The sequence below is a fragment of the Eurypyga helias genome, unplaced genomic scaffold, assembly GCF_000690775.1.
Source record: "Eurypyga helias isolate BGI_N326 unplaced genomic scaffold, ASM69077v1 scaffold28361, whole genome shotgun sequence".
In the NCBI taxonomy this organism is placed as follows: Eukaryota; Metazoa; Chordata; class Aves; order Eurypygiformes; family Eurypygidae; genus Eurypyga; species Eurypyga helias.
Genome location: NW_010233249.1, coordinates 27,242 through 46,157, shown reverse-complemented (window position 1 = coordinate 46,157; position 18,916 = coordinate 27,242). Strand labels below are relative to the sequence as shown.

The window sequence follows — 18,916 nt, the reverse complement described above, 5'->3', positions numbered from 1 at the left end:
TGCAGTAGCTTTACTCAAGCAGATGTTATTTCGGCTTCACTGGAATAACTTGCAGAGGTAGAGCGAGCCCTTTCTTCTTGAGCCTGTGAACAAGGGCTTCATGCCACAGATTGGAAAGGTGCTGGGAGTTTGCTGAGGAACTGAAAACAATCCAGCTGTAGAAATCTAGACATTATTCTGTTGCTTTGCAACAGAACCATTAGTCCATGTAAAAAGTTCCTGTGTTACAACATCGAGATTGTTACAGCTGTTGTCCTCGGTAGATGTTTGTGCACTTTGCTGTAATTTCTTCTACTCTTGGGATTATTTCTGCTAGTTTCTGGAATTGGGGGAGATTTCATTAATTAGTGCTTATAAAGTATTTTGAGATCATGAGTGGCCAGCAGAACAGAAGGGCTTTTTTCACTTGTTGTTCCAAAGTTACAACAGCAAACTAAAACGTATTTCCTTGTGTATTCAGGGACAGTTCTCATACCCATTCTCTCAGTCTGCAGGTACATCTATTTCCCAGTGTTTATAAAACCTGCACAGATTCATATTGAAAGTGTAATCACTGGAGAAATAATTTTGTTTGTGCCAGAAAATGTGATTTTTCACATGCCTGGGCACTACTGCTTGGAATCCAAGTCATACCATGAGTACTCTTAGTGTAAGAACTACAGAGCAAAAGTTGGGCGATCAGAGAGTACATGCCAGTGTGATACAGAGTAATTAGCTCTTATTTAAGGAACGAAAAATAAAGTAAAACGGGGAACTTGAACCATTGATAGAGATGTAATCTGGGAAGTTAAAACTGTGGGAGACTTAATAAGGAAGTTAAAACAGCCCTATTGTGCTGGCTGTTTTAACTTTAGGAGGAAGCAAGCCCTTCAGCACTTTCAGTGCATATTCCTTATTTTGCATGGCAAGGCTTGCCCCTGGGAAGACTTGAGTTGTTGGAGTACACACAGGACGTAGGACCTGTCTAGCTGGCCTGCAAGAGCTGAGGCAGGTTCCTTTCTTTAGAGCTGGTAGGCCTCCCACAGCTAGCTCACATAGGTATATAACTGACCCCTTGTCTCTTCCCCCACCTTCCCAGCCCTGCAAAGCTTTTCTAATTAGTTCGCTGCCAGAGTTCCACAGCTTTACTGTTGGTGGCGAGGCTCTTCTGCCTCTTGGTTCTAATTCTTTTGCATTGCTTCTTTTTTGCTGCTGTAGGCAAGGGGGCTGCTTGCCTTCTGAGAAGAAAGTTTAGCCCCGATGAGAGTGATTAGTCAAAGCACCATATTCCATATTAACTCATTTACAACAGAAAAGAGACAGAATTATCCATTAGCCCAAACAGTGACCTAAAATCTTTCCTGTTATTGACAGCAGTACAATACCTCACTCTAGCATAATGTCTGGAGCACTTTCTGTTACCATAATGCATTGCAGAGGAGGTATTTGGAGGTTGGATTTGCATGGGTGTGCTTTCCTGTCTCTTGAGTATTATTTCACCAATCCCTCTCTATTATTCAGTTTTGAGGTGTATTTTGCAAGTACAGTGTCTCTTTCTCTGCTCAATAATGAGTCAGGAGGAAAAATACTAATATGACTCTGTCAACCCTGATTGTGCAGGTAATTGATTGGGTGACATTCAGGTTAGCATTTCACAGGTGTCTTATTTTAGTGGTCAGCTGTCTCTGTTGCACTCCCTGGCCTTTCCGTGTTTTTTTGTTTTTTTTTCCTGGTCCCTAATTTACAGATCTGTTAAGATACAAGCTCTTCTTTGAATGGTACGTATAAGAACAAAAAACCCTCACCTCCCACTACGAGGGTCTGTGAAGTGCATCGTAATAAAAGAGCTTTTAACCGCTAGTAAAACTAGCCTTGAGTGAGTTTGAAATCATGTTTTGTGCTTCCACAGCTGGAGAGATCAATCTTCTGGACAGTGATCTGAATGCTGAAACTAAAGTCAGGCACACCTGGACCCCTGGAGCCTTGATGTACTACGGGAGAGCAGAGCTGCAAGCATCTGACCACAGGTAAAGTCCTAAGGAAGTCATCGGAGGAAGGGCTGCTAGGTTAGAGTGTGTCATACTGAATTACACCGTCAGGGTGAGGGACTGAGTCTGTAACAGGAATTAAAGCCTTATTGTGTGTTGGGTATTGTTTGGTCGTTTTTTCCCCCTCGTGGTGGGCTTTATACCAGGATGGCAAGTATCTATGGCCCTGTATTGCCTTCTGCTGCACTGTGATCTCAGCGAAGGGTTGGATAAGTTGCAGCAACAGGTACAGAAAACTGAGGGCGTTCTGCTGCTTGTTGTTGGAAAGCTCTGATACCAAAACACGCTGCTCTGATACCGAAACACACTGCTCTGATGGACTTTCACTCAGCTTGCTGTGGGAGAGGAGGATGTTGGGACTGTGCGGCCCAAAGCGGTGTAAGCCATGTACATAGGGCCAGGTGTACTGCACTTCAGCATTGTGAAGTGTCGGGCTTCTGGGCTTGCCTTAGAAATGGAGAGGAACGGAGGAGGAAGAAGCCAAGACCAGTGCCTGTGGTTGGTCCGTATCATTAGCTTCTCTTCAGGGATACGGATGACCTTTCTTCCTTAAGCTTGTTCACCGCTTCACTTCTCCGAAACAAATTCTGTAATAAGTGCACCTTGAAAGCTCCCTTGCATTCAGAAATATCTTTGTCTCACCCCTTGCATGTCCTATGGAAATGCTACAGGATTGTTCCTTGTAGCGGCACTCAGTGACCCCCAGTAGCTGGCTCTCTGCTTCTCGTGGCACTCCTGCGCGCGTGGACTATTGCGTATTCCTCCAGCAATGGAAGAACATGCCTCTTGCAATCGGTTTCTCTGTGTCAAAGCTTTGGCATTGCTGTGTTTCACAAAGCGTGGCGGAACTGCTGCACTCATTATATATGACCCTGAGGATGCAATCTGGGAAACAGGGCTGTTGTACACGGCTCTTCTATTTTGGCAAACCTGACCGCAAAAGCTGCTTTGTAATTGCATTCGGCAGGTTTGCTTTTTCCAGGTTTGTGCTGGAAAAAGGGCTTAGCTAGATCTTTGTGACACGTGGAAATGCATTATGAGCCACAGTGCTTATGGAAATAGTTAACACTTCTTATGCCTTTTTCATTCCCCCTTTGCTGTTCCTTTCTAGCTCTGCTGTTGTTGCTTTCCTGTGTTCTGGTGATGTCTGTTCCAGAGCCTGCTCTGTTCCAAGTAGGAAGCAGTAATTTTGACACAGAAGAGCAGCCATCCCAGTTACTGCTCTGTGTGTACGTGCAGTTGGAAATTGGAGAATGTGGATTGCATCCACTGAGATGAGAAAAGCTTTACTCTTTTGGACAGCTTTCTCAGTTTTATTTAGATCTAACACAGAGAGAGGTAATTTGTAAGAAACGGCTGAAGAAGCATGTTTGCAATGTTACTAATATCACAAGTGCTACTTATTTTATGAATCATAGAATCACAGAATGGTTTGGGTTGGAAGGGACCTTAAAGACCATCTAGTTCCAACCCCCCTGCCATGGGCAGGGACACCTTCCACTAGACCAGGTTGCTCAAAGGCTCGTCCAGCCTGGCCTTGAAGACAGCTACTTATAATGTGACGGATTGATGTATGTTTGCTACATAACCACATTATGCACTTAGAATAGCTTGTCCTTACTTTTTGGAAGAATACATCTTTATGGGGCCTTGTCTAACAGAAAATTATATATTGCCTTCCCGATCCATAGATGTTTTGGGAGACAGCTGCTTCATAAGGAGTGAAGTACCCTGGTATTTTTAGGCTGCAGGTTTGCCAGAAGTGCTACATGCAGTTGTTACTTGAATTCCTTTATGGTGTGTCCTCACTGTTACATTCAGCTAATGCAGGGCTGGTAAATATAATTAACAGTGCTCAAAGGCATGATCTTCCACTGTGGGGGAAAATGAAACAATACACCACATGCTGAGCTTCTGGGTTGTATTGCCAGCCACAGTGCTTTTTTGAAGTGAGACCTTAAGTAACTTGTTCCTCTTCTCTTTCTGTGCAGAACATACATAATAATCACTTCCTTCTAAGTTACAGCAGGTTTAATTAAATATTTGCAATGAGATTTGACATTGGGGTGTTAAAAATTATCATAGAAGTACAGAGTTTAAACAATACACTGTCCTTCACAAAACTAAGTGCTTACCTGTCCTGCTGCTTGACATTGATTTTAGTTTTATATAGGCATTTCCTATTGGGTGATGTTGATATTAATTTTAAATAAGCATTTCTGCTTTGTTTTATGTAGGCCAGTGTTAGCTATTGTGGAAGTGGAAGTTCAGGAAGTTAATCAAGCTGCCCGTGAGAGTGTTTTCCAGGAAGTGTCATCTTTCCAGGGGCCACTGGACGCCACAGTAGTGGTGAACCTGCAGTCATCAATGCCTGAAGAGAAAAATGAATTTCCTGAGGACTTGCGTACAGAGCTTATGCAAATGTTTGAGGATTATGGCACTATTGTTCTGGTCAGGTAAGTTTGGGATCTGAAATGCTTGTGTTTCTGAATAGATGTCATGCCTAGGATTTCCCTTCTTGTCCTAATAGAATTGGCTGTATTAGAAAGTATTATGCTCAATTCCTTTACTGACTGTTGAATTCTTCATTAGAAATTGAATACAAGTGTTTTGAATATCTTTTGCCTCTCAGCCTGTAAAAGAACTAGTCTAAGAGATCTCCTGGCTGGGTGGAGGCAAATTTTATTCGGTGCAGCACCATAAAGCAGAGTCTTGGATGTGAATCAGTGCTTGTAGATTAGGCCTCATTTCCATGCTTCTGCTGGTGGGACCCTGCTTCACTTCCTCCAAGGAGATCTGCCCTCTTCCAGCACTCTCACGCTCTCTGGGATTTCCTGGCTGGCTCTCCTTTCTTTTGGGGGTCATCTTATTTATATTTCAATAGTAGAGCTTCTTGCAGTTCTATCACCTTCTGAATTTGAGAGGGAGAGTGTGATACCTTCTGGCAGAGAAGTTTAATTTCATTCTGGTTGATTCTGTACAGGACCCTGGCATAGCTATGAGACTTTTGTTCTGAGAAATACAGACAAAAGACCTGACAGTTGACCTAGGAAACAAGACCAGAAACTTGTTTATCTTGTATCTGACGCATTTATTAATGGAGAAAATTGACCTGTTGTTGTATGGTTTTGTGAAGTACCAAATAGTGTACTTCATACCATAATATATCTAATCTTCATACCCTAATATATCTAATATGAAGATAATATACCTAATACATCTAATATGAACAACAAATGAGGGTTCAAAAGCAGCCCTGGAGGAACAGCTTGCTTGTGAAGAAAAGGAGCAAGGAAAAACATGCTTGGGTGGTTTGGTTTTAATTGTTTTAGAGCCTGATGGTATACTAGTTTTTGGGAGCATCACATATCCTCTGAGGTGAGGGATAGGAAGAGCCATGGAAGTTAGTAGAGAGGGAATATGGATCTCAGACTTGGTGTCCTGTCAGCAGCTGCTGAGATGTTTGTACTGCTGTTTCAAGGGCGATCCAGTAAAGGGTGGGGTGCTGGGGTCACATGGGAGGATGGGGCAGTGGAAGAGCCCAACTGGGATGCATAGATCACTTGCCTCTCCCCAGATAATATAATTGAATATAATACATTATAATAAAATGGAATCTAAAAAAAAATAGAATTGTGAGGAAAATGCAATTAAACCCAAATGCATAGCTACACAAAACTATCATACTTGCTGTTACGGCTTTTTATTTAATGGTGAAGTAAAATGCACTGTTTTCTCTCCTCTGCCTTTTTTTATTAGGATCAGTGGAGGTCAAATGCTGGTGACATTTGCAGACAGCAAGTCAGCTCTTCGTGTTATGGATATAGATGGTGTCAAAGTAAGACTCTCTCAAACCTATAATAATAATTTGATAACAAACTTCTCAAAAAGCGTTGCTTAGGATGAGATAGTTGAGTTTCTAGCTAAATCAAGTAGCATTATTTCAAAGAAACTTAGTGCTCACCAAGTCCTTAGCTTTCACAGCTGCTGAAGCTTTTAATGCAGTACTTCAGTTTCAGGAGGGCAGGAGGTGACTTTTCTTGGAGCAGGGCTTAGGAGGTGGCCTCTGACAGCACTGCAGAATACATGGACTCAGTCACTGTTCTGCCACTTGAAGCAGTTCTCCTGAGATTGTGTGACTTTATAGTGTTGCCAAAGCATCCTCATGATTGCAGTTTGGAGATTTTTTTGTTTCTCTGAAGTGTATCAAGTAAACTCCTTCTCCCAAGCTGGAACATGATTCACTGGCCTCCATGGCAAACTCAGCCCTAGCAGCAGGCGTTTACCTTCCCATCCCCTGCTCTTCCTTCCCACACATGTACTCCACAAACCCCTCGTTTATGCTGACAAAACTGTTTGTGGGGCTGTGCCGTAAACTTAACACTGAAATAATAGATTTAACTCTCAGTCTTCTTTCATATTTGGAGTCTTATCTTTTAATTTGGCTCATTTCATTGACATAATTTTTAGCACAGACTGAAACACAGCTGTATCTGCACAACATGTGAAGGTGCTGGGAACCTGGGTCAGGAACTTTCCAAACTAGTTTTGCTGCCAAAGCTGCTGGCCTGGATACATCTCACCCCAAATGTCATGGAGCAACACATACAAGTGGTTGTGGTCTTAATCTGTTTAATAATATACTTTCCATGTACATCAACCTTCACAGCTGGGATTTTTTGAGCAGTGTCCTTACAGATGGCAGCAGGTAGCAAACCCTTGTGTGTTTTAAAGCTGACTCAAAAATGGAACCCTCCCACACCATTATTACTATCACAGTATCATTTTGATGATATTTGATGTTTCACCTATTTCTCAAGTATTTCCCAAATGCAGCAGCAGTGCTTTTGAGTTGTGAAGCTAATTTTCTTTCAAGAATATTGTTAGAGTCTGAAAACTTGGTTATGGGGGTAGGAAGAGTGCTTCCTTTTCATTTACCTTTTGAAAATAAGCTTTAGTTGCATCAGTTTCCGAAGCAGATGTACAACAGGTTGGCAGCGCTTGCTTACTCTGTTCAGGTGTTCTCATGTTGTGAAGTTGCTTGGCAAAGGGGAAACCACTCTTTCTTCCTATTTAGGTTAGAGGGAGAACAGTGAAGATCCGCCCCAAGACTAAGGATTGGCTAAAGGGCCTTCAGGACGAAATTGCTCGAAAGCGGGACAGTGTTGCCCCCATGTCCCCCACGGCAAACTCCTGTCTTCTGGAAGAGAATTTTGACTTCTCAAGTTTGGACTATGACTCAGAAGGTAAGGAGCAGGCTGCTAAGCTAAGTTGTGTGAAACTGTGCTTCGCTGGCTTTGGTTGCACAGGGAAGGTACAGTATGAGTGTCAGTGGTATCTTAATTTGTAATGAAGCCATGCTTCTTAAAAAGAGAATTGTCACTAACGCCATGACCCAGCACTGTGCCTGGGCAGAGAACTGTTGCTTAGATTGTCCTATCAATTTAGTGTTATATGTGAGAAAATTATGGTACAGCTGTCTGTACAGAAACAAACTGTAATGAAACACATGTGTTACACCAGAAGCTTGCCCAACCTTTACATTAAATTCACTGATTGGTAGTAGAGAGAAACAGAGAATGTATTTGCTCACTAATTCTTAATTATCTAATATTTTCATTCAGGTGATATAGTGGAGGATGAAGATGATTATTTAGATGATGCTTTGTGTCAAAACGTAGCAGCAGACACAGCAGAAGATATGCCTGACAGCTCTGGACATTTCACACCAATAGCTCCTTCAAACAAATCTGGTCAAAACCCACGGCTGTATAAAGGTTAAGTATCTCCTTCCTTAAAGTAAGACCTGAAGGTTTCGGTTTTGTTCTCCTTTTGTCTGTATTTCCTTGTTCATTTATACTTTCATTGTAGGTCCTCCAAAGATAAGGAGCACCCTTTTTGGTACATGCTCATGCTCAGCCCTCCTTGAACTGGTGATTGTAATTGAAGCCCTCAGGCATAACAGCAGTACAAATAATAAAGCTCAGATCCTCCTTCTCTCTAGCCCAGGGCAAGGCAAGAATACTGAGAAATGCTGGTTTCCTTTTGTAGTCAGGAGAAATTATGTTTCTTTATCCATTTGACGTTGTTGGGCAGCAGAGCATGCAACAAAAAATTGTCCATTGTTTTCTTACTGTTGAGGACCAGAGCAAAATCAAACCAAAGGAATCTTGTGGATTCAGTGATGGTCTTGGCTCTGTCCTTAGAGCAATAGTTCTGGCAGTGCAGTCAGCTGTAAGCTGGGCAGTACAGGAGAGTGTTATGTTCAAGTGACTGACATGAAAGAAGCTCAAAGTTTCTCCTTTGTTCCAATTTGATTTATTTGTGGAGAAGTCGAAGTTCACACAACAGGTATATTCATTCTTTTAGTACTTCGTAAATGCGTTACCTTTTTTCCTGATCACCTGGCTTGTTTGCACATTATTGTGAAATGACTCAGTAGAGAGAATACTGATAAAAAACCAAGCCAAAACTAGCCAAGCCAGTGGTGATCTTACATGGGGTTGTGATCAGGACGTGCTTTTGTGACCAAGCACTGACAGGCTGGGCCACGTATTAAAGACTTCATTGTGACAGCAAGCGATTCAGTCGCTGTGTTTTTGCATTCTCTTGGAAGTGCTTTGTTTTCTGACATGAAAGTGAAAACTTTACTTCTGACTCAACCTTTGAAGGCATTAGAGTTCAAAAAGATTAAAAGAAATTCCTAAGTTTACACAGATAGATTTTTCCAAACAATCAGAGTGATATACAGCTTTCTTGCCCACCTTGAGTCATACGCTGGGTGCAGTGTGGCCAGACCCAGAAGCCTGGCTCTGAGTCAAGGACTAATCTGTCGTTATTAAATACCGTGAAGCTAATCACTCTGTATTATAGGTTGCCTTGCCTTCCAAACACCTCTGGCCTACTGTGTGATGATTCATTAAGCTACAGAGAATTGCAGTGATTCTTTTCACCCACACTAACTCTTTTCTACAAAAAATAACACAAAATAAATAGAGATTATATAGGTTGAAGGAGGTCAAGGTGGGGTCATGATCTCACACAACTCAAAATACGATATATTCAATCCATCTTGAAAGTCTCTGCAATTTCAAAAGCCTCCATAAGCTTCTAATTCTGCCTGAGTAACTCCTAATTGAAGGTATGGTGATTGTATGGCTTGTGTTAGACACAGATGGAAACCAATGACGGGCAGAAGAGTGTGTATGTGTGTTTCTGAGGTCAGAGAAGGGCGTAGCCTCACAAAACCGATGTCCCTGGAAACCATTGCCTAAACACGGCAGCCTTTAGGGGAAGAGATAGGGTGGTGGCGGCTGGTTTTTGTCTTGTATTCAGTGTTACTGCCAGAATGTCAAGCCGTGTTTTCAGGCGCCTGCATGACTCCGTAAATCCTACTGATGAGCCCATATCTGCCGCTTAGAAGTACTGAAAATGCAGGGAGAAGGGGGAGGGCGGGTTGGGCAGATCACAGGCTGCGTCTCTGGCTGCCATCCGCTGCTGAGTGGGAGTGTGTGGGAGCTGTGAGGCAGCTCGGTGTTCCCTGCAGAGCACAGCTTTCTGAAAAACAGGAACCTGTGCAAAAATGCCTGAAGGATGAGAGGCTGCTGCTACACAACTCCTTCCACATCTCTCCAAACCACAGGTTAAAAACTCAACCCAATGAATTTTGGGGCCCTAGAGAAGATAGCTGCGTGGCTGGCTGGGCCGCCATGGCCGGGGGAAAGAACTGAAGGCCCTCACCGTGGCAGATTGGGAGACTAACGCAATCCCTGCCTCTCGCCTCGCCAGCTGTCAGAGAGGCTTAGACGGGATGAAGGGCTATGTAATTACCCACTCAGGGGAGGTGCAGCCAAGGGCTGGCAGGCTGAGCCGGGCCTACCTGTTGGGAGATGTTGCTGGAAAGCAGAGATGTGATGAGTGAGCCATTCAGGCAGATTTTTCTCTGTCATGAAAACAGTTCTCCTGAGCAAGGAAAGTAATCTTCTGAGAATTCAGGTATTGCGGAAGGAAGAGCAAGGGATTGACCATGATTAGTGTCCTCGTGGCTGCCATGACACGGTTTGAATTAGGGCAGGTTGCCACCAAGTCTGGCTCAGAGTCTAACAAGGTGACTAGTAGTCCTGAAAGCAGATGCAGGCAGTCTTTGTGTCAGCACAAACAGTTAATAAACGCTGGAAAAGGAGAGGGAGAGGTGTTTGACAAGAGGGTAGATGTTCCCTGGAGTGGGAGCAGGGACACATTAAGGGAGAGCGCAGCAATGCGAAAGGAGCCATGTCGTGTTGCTGAGGTACCTGGTTGAAGCTTGCCATTCATCATCGCCTCTCTCCTGTCCACTCAGATTTGGTGTATCTCACCCAGCAGGTATCTAACACAGATCCTTTCTAAAATTTCCCTAGATGATGCAGACCTGGCCGATTTGAAGCAGGAGCTGGAGGCAAGTAGGGAATGCCACCGCCGGATTCCAAGCAGGTCTCTGTCCATTCCTACCAGGCCTCGACCACTTCAGCCACCACAGAGGCCTCCCCCTCCTGGTGAGTTTAACTTCCTTTAATGTTGCATGGCCTCAGCTGAACAGTTTTGCCTGTTGTTTCAGGGTGACAAAGAATGTAATACCTTGTTCTGAAATGTCAGGCTGTTGAGGTACTTTGTACTTGCTTTCCAGTGTGTTTCAGCCTGACTATGGCTGCAGTTAGCAGTGGGAGAAGTTTGTCTTCAGGATGACAGATACTCCACAAAAAAGTGCCTTTAGTGAAGATGGAATGGCCCATATGTTTCATACTATGGTCACTGGACAAGTTGACCAGCCACTTTGTAGCAATAAAAATAAATATCAGTATTTATGTCGACTGACTTCCAAACTCACTGAGTTTTTTCTTACGGATTGTTTGTTTCTGACTTAATTGTAATCTTCCTTTGAAAAAGCTTTGAGAAAAAAAAAAACAAACAACTTGTTCTGGACAGTTTTTGCCTTTCCCAGCTTTACAAGCAATTCTTCCTTGTTTTTGTGTTTATGAAAGAAACACAAAGTGGCTTATGATTTTCAGTGAGGCACAAAGGGGAAGTGATGCTCTTAGCCAAGATCTACCCACCTGAGATGCCATCACTCCTGGTTTTATGGCTGCTTCTGGATGAGTATTGACTGCTAGATCAGCATAATCATCTTTGTCTTCTGTATGACACAAACTATACATCACATTTTTTTTACAGCCCAGAAGGCTTCTGTGCATATTTTACAGCCTTAAATTAAATTTCCTGCTGGAAAATGAGTTCTTTGGGATCACTCTCATTCATTTCAAACAGAAGTGACAACACTGGTATTTGTATTTCTGTGCCTGGAATACAATGTTAATGCTCAGCTGAGCTTATTAAATTAATTAAATGAAAGCAAGACTAACTAGCAAATTGAATCCTGAAACAGCTCAAGATTGCAATATTTTATTTTGTGTTGAGATATTTTTTTTTTCCCACCTTAGATTAGACCAGTAACAGTTCAGCCCATCATCCTTCCTAGATAAAAATGTCTGGCCCTTGGCACTCGGGCAGAGGGATTCAGCGTCCCCAGTGCCCTACAGGAAAGTCTTGCCTAATACACCTGTCCCTGGAAGAGCAGGGAGGGTGACAACGTCCCTTTTATTTGTCACAATTTCAAAGCACATTGGTTTTGCTCCATTGCAGATAAAGTGTTGTACCAGCTCTTGAATGTAAAAAGCCATTTTTATTCCTCTTCCAGCCGGAACATCGGGCAAAAAGTCCCCTTCGGATACTTCCGTCTCTCCAGGAAGCCACTCCACCTGCTCCATCCTGGCAACGGCAAAGCTGCTACCCGGAGCCCCTCAGCAGCCAGTGAGTCCTGCCGCTAGCGTGGCCATTTAGCATTGTCCTGGTCCCCCCCCGAATCTACGCAGACGCTGAGCATCACGTACGTGACACACCTGTCATAGCAGGAAGGAGATCCGTCACATGCCTGAGCTGGAAATGCTGAGATGAGCTTGTACTGTAATACTGGGCTGCAGGGCCTGCTTGACACCAGGAAAATGTTATTAAACTGCCAGGAATTAGAAAAGACAAAGAGGGAGAGACAGAATGGTGCAAGACCAGTCACAGTTAGAACCACACAATCATTTAGGTTAGAAAAGATGTTAAGATCATAGAGTCCAACTGTTAACCTGGCACTGCCAAATCCACCACTAAACCCTGAGCACCTCATCTACACGTCTTTTAAATACCTCCAGGGACGTCTTTTAAATACCTCCAGGGACGGTGACTCAGCTACTTCCCTGGGCAGCTCATTCCAATGCCCGACAGCCCTTTTGGTGAAGAAATTTTCCCTAATATCCAATCTGAAACTGTTGGTTTATTCTACATGCTGCTTCCTGACAGATGCTAACTTGAATTTTCAACATCATAATAATATGCTTTAACCCTTTTCTCACCTCTCCTTCGATGGGCCGTGCTAATGCCCAGAGTACAAGGTTGATCACTGCCAAAAGGCTGCTAGCCCTCTGAGGAGCCCAAGACCAGAATGTGGAAGCACCTCCCCTCTCCTCTCCTGTTAGATGAGAACCCTCATGTAGTGAGCAAGGGATGGCTAAAGGACTAGCTGTGGCAGCGAGCCGTCGGCCTGTCTGCCGGCTGCCGACAAACATGTAGTACCTGCCAAAAGACTCCCCACTGTTCCAGCTAAGCTCGCACACCTGTAAAGTTCTGGTTTAGCTGTCTGTACAAGAAAAATCAGTTCTCTCAAGATTACTTATTCTTGTATTATTTTAAGCCTAAAGTCCGGACTGGAATAAGTAAACCTTACAACGTCAAGCAGCTCAAAACCACCACAGCCGAGGAAGCAGAAGAAGCTATCAGATGTCTCATGGAAGCTAAAGGAGGTGAGCATGGCTTTGTAACTGACTTGAGGTGAAGAAAATGGTAGGTGTATGAACACATGCATCTGGGCTATGATGGGATGGATTTCTATTCAGAAGCTCACCTGAACACTGACATATATGCTCTTGCAAGACTGTACGTGGGGTTCTCTCTCAGTTTTGATAATACTGACCTTTTTTTTTTTTTTTTTTGTAAGATGATTCGAGTTGTATATTTCGTCATAGAACCTGTTACTAGGAGCACCTTGGGTTATTTATGTCCAGATTTAATGTGAAAAATTAAAAGCTAAAGCTGGGATCTTAATAAATTGATGGTGCCTGCGTTAGCTCAGAGTTGCGTAAAGGATATTTGTTACTCTATTTAGTGAATGCTCACCATTCCAAACAGAACTAGAGAGCAAACACAGCTGTGGGAAGAATAACCTGTATTCTGTTCACTTTTGGACAGCAAGCACAGCTGAAACCCAGACAGAAGCTTGCACCACTTCAGCTTGAATAGCTAAGCTACAAGGCTACTCTATGTTGAGGCCCTCTATCTAATCCCTGGAGAGGAGTCCTTGCAAGGGCAAGTTGGAGCAGGAAACTAGCTGATGTATGGAAACCTAGGCAGTGTGCCCAGATCCCTCCAGGGTTGCAAGTAGTCTTTCTGCTGCTGCCGTATGAATGAGAGAGAACGCAGCGTGACTCTGAGATAGCCACCTGAGTTTGCAAGGCGCCGTTTAGGAGAAAAGCACCCCTTTTCATCTGTAGATATAGCAAATGCAGTCTGGAATAATCCATTTTAATTAGAATTATTATAAAGGCATGATGATGTTTGTTCCTCAGAGAGCACTGTTCATTTGGTTTTGAAATCAGATGTACTCTCTATTAATTCTGAAATTCCCATTAAGCATTTCGTGCAGCGTGGGTAAAGAAACTACTCTGGCCAGTGTCGCTTTCAGTTTCTTGTGCTGGACCACCTGCTGGCATTTATAGTTCTTCCCAAAGTCCTCTACAAGACATGCTTGGTGTCGCTATCTTCATTTTCCAGATAAGGAAACCAGGGCCCAAGGAGACTTGGGGCTCCTGAACCCCTAGCCAGTGTTTTTTCCATGTGGCCAAATGGTGCCACAGCACTGCTGGGTTGGCATGAAATTACTTCAGACAGGGGAGTTTTGCACTACTGGCCTCTTACAAATGGGACAGGATTGCAAAGCTCTGGGTTTATTTCCAAACCCTACCTTCCTGGCCTAAGCCAGCCCTTCAGGCATGCACGTTTTGGAAACAGTGCTGTGGAAGAAGCTTGAAGCTCCATTCTGATCAGCCAAGACGCTCTCTGTGTTTGCTTTTCAGGACTACAGGAAGATGCAGTAAAGCCTGCTCCAGCCAGAAGCCAAACGTTCACCAAACCCGAGCCTCTTCCCAGCACGACAAACTCGGCGTCATCTCAAGGGTCACAGGCAGGACCAGTGCTTGTGCCCCATCGCCCCCCACCCAAAGTTCCAAGTGGGAAGAAGCCAGTACCTCTGCAAAGGACCGTAGTCAAGGTGGAAAACGTAAGATAGTGGCGGCAAAAGGCATCCAGCCTCCCTTACACGCTGCGAATGATGGCAAGAGGGGTGGGCTGTTGGACAGCCGCTACCAAGTCCTGTCATGTAAAGTGCTTAGCCAGCAGGAGCTGAAACCATTCTGCCCGTTGTAGTCACCGGGGCAGAAAAACGTAAGAGAGATTGGAAGGGAGGTAGAGCCTCAAGTTCCTTAATGAGCTCTATTCAGCTTTTCTGTTTGTCAATCCCTTCTCTTGGATTTTGTTACTTCTGGTCTGTCAAATCCTGCCAAGGTTTAAAGCCTCATCCTTTCTTTATCACAATCTTTACTTTTGCCCAATGAGTGGTCTGCTCTGGAACGACCTGAGGCAGCTTCTTCATCCGTAGGCCATCCGCTTCAGAGACATCTCGCTTTTCTCACACCTTTGTCACAGCATTAAACCTTCCACTTTGAATTCTGGATTCTGCTCGAGAGTTCAGGTTCTTAAAAATACAGAGCTGGAGATGTTTGGGATTTAATCTCTGTCAGGTCTCTACAATGGAAGTAAAAGCTCCTCAGCTCTAGAGATGCTAAAGTGATTATTTAACGGTGAAAGCAATTTAAGTACCAGAGGGAGACAAATAGAACCTTTTATATTCTTCCTTTGGCAGACTCTCCGTTCTGGAGCTCTGTTCTAAGTTGTTGGGACTCCTGTGTTACTTTCCTTTGCAAGGGCACTCGCCTCTTCTCCGTGATGGGCTTTGTGCCACCTCTGCTTGGCACGGAAGTACGAAACCAGGCAGCACAGTGCATGCCCTTTCCTTAAGTAACACAGACTGATCTGTTTATTTTGTTTACGTTGTGGCCATTCCCTGGGCACTCCCGAAAGGTGCTGAGAGGGATTGCTGGTTTGGTGTTAGCTGCATGAGAGCTCCTGCAGGAGTAGGTCTGCTTCAGACTTCCACTCCTTCCTCCATCTGAGCGAGTTCAGGTGGGAGCTTTGTACTGGAAAACCTCCTCCTGATCCAGCTCTGTCGTTAAAACAGCACGCAGTCGAATGCAGGCAGTTTAACAGCAGCATGTGGACAGAAGTGGCAGGGGATATGTCCATCAGGAAATCCTAAATGCTTTGCCTGCATTCAAAGCCTGTATGGGATCTTCTGATACTACATGGCAGTAATAAAGAGTTCAGGTGCCTTCGTTCAATCCCACGGGGCCTGAGAAACCTGAAGCAGCCCTTGCCCTCTTGGGCTGAGCTGGGCTCAGCTATTTAATGTTCTTAAACAGTGAATATACGCTAGGTAGTACCTAGAGAGACGACTTTTACCTTCAGCTCCTGGCATCAGTGAAACGTGAGAGCGCCATTAATGCATCCAGTGGGTTATCTTGATAAGCTAACTGTCCTTCAGCCCGACAGCAGGTACCCAAAGGCTTGTGCTGATGGCCCTATTAATTTAGCCCTCCCTTATGCACTCTTGCTTAAATTGTATGAGTCAGCAGAGAGATGTAACGAACAAACAGACTCTTCAGAACTGGGTTAATGTGGCCCAGAGCAAAATCCTACCCGGAGAGACGGTCAGAAGGAGGTGTATTTCTCATACAGGGCGCAAACAGGCTGTAGGTTCCTTGTCCTCAAACAGCCCCCAGTACACGAACACGGGTTGGAGGCAGGACGTGCGAGAACAGCACCCAGCAGGTACCGCGTGAGACTATGCTGTCAAGCCTTCTTGTTGTACTGCTTTTTTTCCTTCAAGTGCTGTCAGCTTTTCTCAGTAACACCATCAGTAAGACTTGCACTGGTAGTGACTCAAGTTTTGGGTACCCTTTTCTCAAGTTTCTTGTTCCTTTTCCCCCTCAGGCCACGGCTACAGAAGAACAGTTTGACCAACCAGCAGATGCTGGAGCTGTTCTTATTCTGACCAGGATTGCTCCAGTCCCTAAACCCAGAACACCACAACTTGGGAAGCCTCAGGAGAGCGGGGGGAGCAGTGAAAGGCAGCCCCCCTCAGCAAGCGTGGCCGAGGCCATCGCGCTGCCTCCCCAAAATGCTTCCTTTGCCCCAAAGGTGCCACCACGAAGAAAGAAGTCGGCTCCTGCAGCTCTTCATCTGCAAGTTCTCCAGAGCAGTGACAACCCACTTTTTAGTGGGTTAATGTTCAACTCCAACAACAACAATCCCGGGATCTGCCCCCAGACTTGGGACGCTCGTGTCCCCACGCAGTCTGCTCTCTCCCCTCCTACATCCTCTGCCAGCCTGGAAAACAGCACAGCCAAGCAGCTGGCACCAAATGCCACAGAGTGGATGGCTAACCTTCAGGGTCCTCCTCTACCAGAGGGCCAGCATCCGCAGCTCTCCAAGACCAGCTCCCTTCCAGAGAACATCGATCTTTTGGACCTGGACACTGATTCTTCCTCCCCTCTTCCCATACAGGTGGCACCAGCTACCTCTCTAGCACACACTCCAGAAAACGTAAAACACCCCAGCTTGAAAGATTTCAGTCACTGGGTGACGTTTAGTGATGACGAAGACAGTAGCGCGCCGCCAAAAGGGTTCAACAAACTGCTTCTCTTAGAAGGAAACGAAAATACCATGATGAAGACAAACAAGGATTTAGAATTTTAAAAGTTTGTCCCCCTAAACGTTCCTGTAGAAATCATAATTATGATGCAAACCACAGATCTTTTGCACAAAGGTTTTTATTTAAGAAAGTAGATCACCTGTCCACACTACATTTCATTTGCATGTTTAAAGGTAACGGTACTGCCCCTGGAGGGACGTGTATAGAGTCTATGTAACCTAACATTGTCTCCTGCCTGTTTGAATTTGGTTTAAGTTATTTCTTTTTATTAATCCATCCTAAGACGTCTTATTTCATTTCAGGTACAAATCATACGTAGGAATGTGTAATGATGTATAGAAAAAAAATTAAGAAAAGCATTTTCCTGTGAAATTTATATATTAATCAATACCTGTCACTTGAAATAAAGAACCCTTGGCTTGAATAGTTACATTGCTACAGTTATTCTGGAACAAACATCCAGAAGGGGAATATATCCCATCATAACCACAGCAGCAAAATGCGTAGTATTCTGCTATTCAAGTCTCTGCTGTGGAAGCAAGGCTTAGACAGCATCTTCTCAGAGATCTGAGCTAGCTGGGCGGTGGCAGGCCCCAGCCTGTACCTTGTTGCTGCCGTCAAAGTAAGGTGAGAGGTCTGAGGCCGCAAGGCAGAACCAGGAGAGGTGGTGCCCAGGCAGCAGCGCTTGTTCTTACTCCAGCTCAGGGAAGTGAACCAGCAATCCTCGGCCAAGTGCTGTGCTGCAGGGACACGCCTCAGCTACTCCGGAAGGACCAGGCAGGCTCTTGCAGCATCGCTCCAACCTACAGTGAGCTCAAAGTCAGCCCTAGCTCGTTTTCCACCACGGTTCCTGAACTCACCCTGGTTTTTGCTCACGACAAGCCCACGCCAAGCACCATGCTGTACAGTGAAATAGCACGCGGGCAGTAGCAGTCCCTGTCCGAAGGAACACTGCAGCCTGCCCGTGCATCATCTACACAAGTACTGTGGAAACACAGGTGAGACCAGCTAATGACACAGGTCATCAGGGTCTTATGCCAATGGCAGTTCAGTAATTCAGCAGTTGTGGCCCTGTTCCCATCCTGCTGCTCAGTAAGACATTGCCATGTCTGTCTTTTATTTCCCCAGTGCAGATGAGGAAAGAGCTGGTCTTGGAACCTAAGTTTACGCAAGTGCAACACAGGCTGCCACGTCCTGGAACCGAGCCAGAAGCGTAGGACTGGGATGGCAGAACCCTCCTGCAGAGAGGAATACTGTTTTTTGGCCCACTGATGAGTTTGCCCACTCACAGCAACGTTCAGCCTGGACACCAAACTGGTAGGCAGGTAGGGGTGGAATTGTGCAGCGCTGCTGCTCGCTGATCAGCAGCTACCCGGCCCGGTACCGGGGAAGGAGCTGCCACGTGCCTCCCGTTCATCTCAGCAGCTGTGGTAAAACCGCGCTGCAGCAGCAGGGCAGGCAGCCCTGGGAAACCAGATGTTCGCTGAGGATGAGCTGGGAAGGCTAAGAGATGGAGCTGGAAGTGGGCAACTGCACCTAACGCGAAGGACAACGCGAAGTGGGCGCACCGCCGTAAGCAAGGCTGTGCTCAGGTGGGCGGCGCATCCGTAGCGGGAGGTTCCCAGGAGGCAGTTGCAACGCGTGGAGTAAGACAACCCCCATTTCCTGTTTAAAAGATGACCATGTTCAGTGGTTCAGACTGCCACAGCCTAGAGGTGGGAAGCACCCCCTGTTACTCCCTGTAGAAACTCCAGGCGAGCACTCCTGCGTGCCTGCCTTGCTTCTCCTTATTCTCGCCCAGGACTCCCCCAGTGTTTCGGGTGAGGCTGCGCTGGGCTGGCTCACTGCTGCTCAGCTCAAAGCAGACTCCATCTCCTTAGCAAAGTCCTCTCAGCTAATCCACGGTGCTAAACGTGGGCAGCACCTG

The 18,916-nt window shown here is 45.2% G+C and overlaps 1 protein-coding gene across 1 annotated transcript in view; it reads left to right on the top strand.

Moving 5' to 3' along the window:
• Nucleotides 1–17,033, top strand: part of SYNJ2 (synaptojanin 2) — a 58,438-nt gene extending 41,405 nt beyond the window's left edge. The window contains exons 17-26 of the mRNA XM_010161687.1: nucleotides 1,889–2,006; nucleotides 4,265–4,483; nucleotides 5,787–5,865; nucleotides 7,105–7,273; nucleotides 7,652–7,804; nucleotides 10,424–10,558; nucleotides 11,758–11,870; nucleotides 12,799–12,907; nucleotides 14,237–14,439; nucleotides 16,269–17,033. Of these exons, the coding sequence (XP_010159989.1) occupies nucleotides 1,889–2,006; nucleotides 4,265–4,483; nucleotides 5,787–5,865; nucleotides 7,105–7,273; nucleotides 7,652–7,804; nucleotides 10,424–10,558; nucleotides 11,758–11,870; nucleotides 12,799–12,907; nucleotides 14,237–14,439; nucleotides 16,269–17,033 (2,063 nt within the window). The remainder of the gene's footprint in view (nucleotides 1–1,888; nucleotides 2,007–4,264; nucleotides 4,484–5,786; nucleotides 5,866–7,104; nucleotides 7,274–7,651; nucleotides 7,805–10,423; nucleotides 10,559–11,757; nucleotides 11,871–12,798; nucleotides 12,908–14,236; nucleotides 14,440–16,268) is intronic.
• Nucleotides 17,034–18,916: the final 1,883 nt, after the last annotated feature.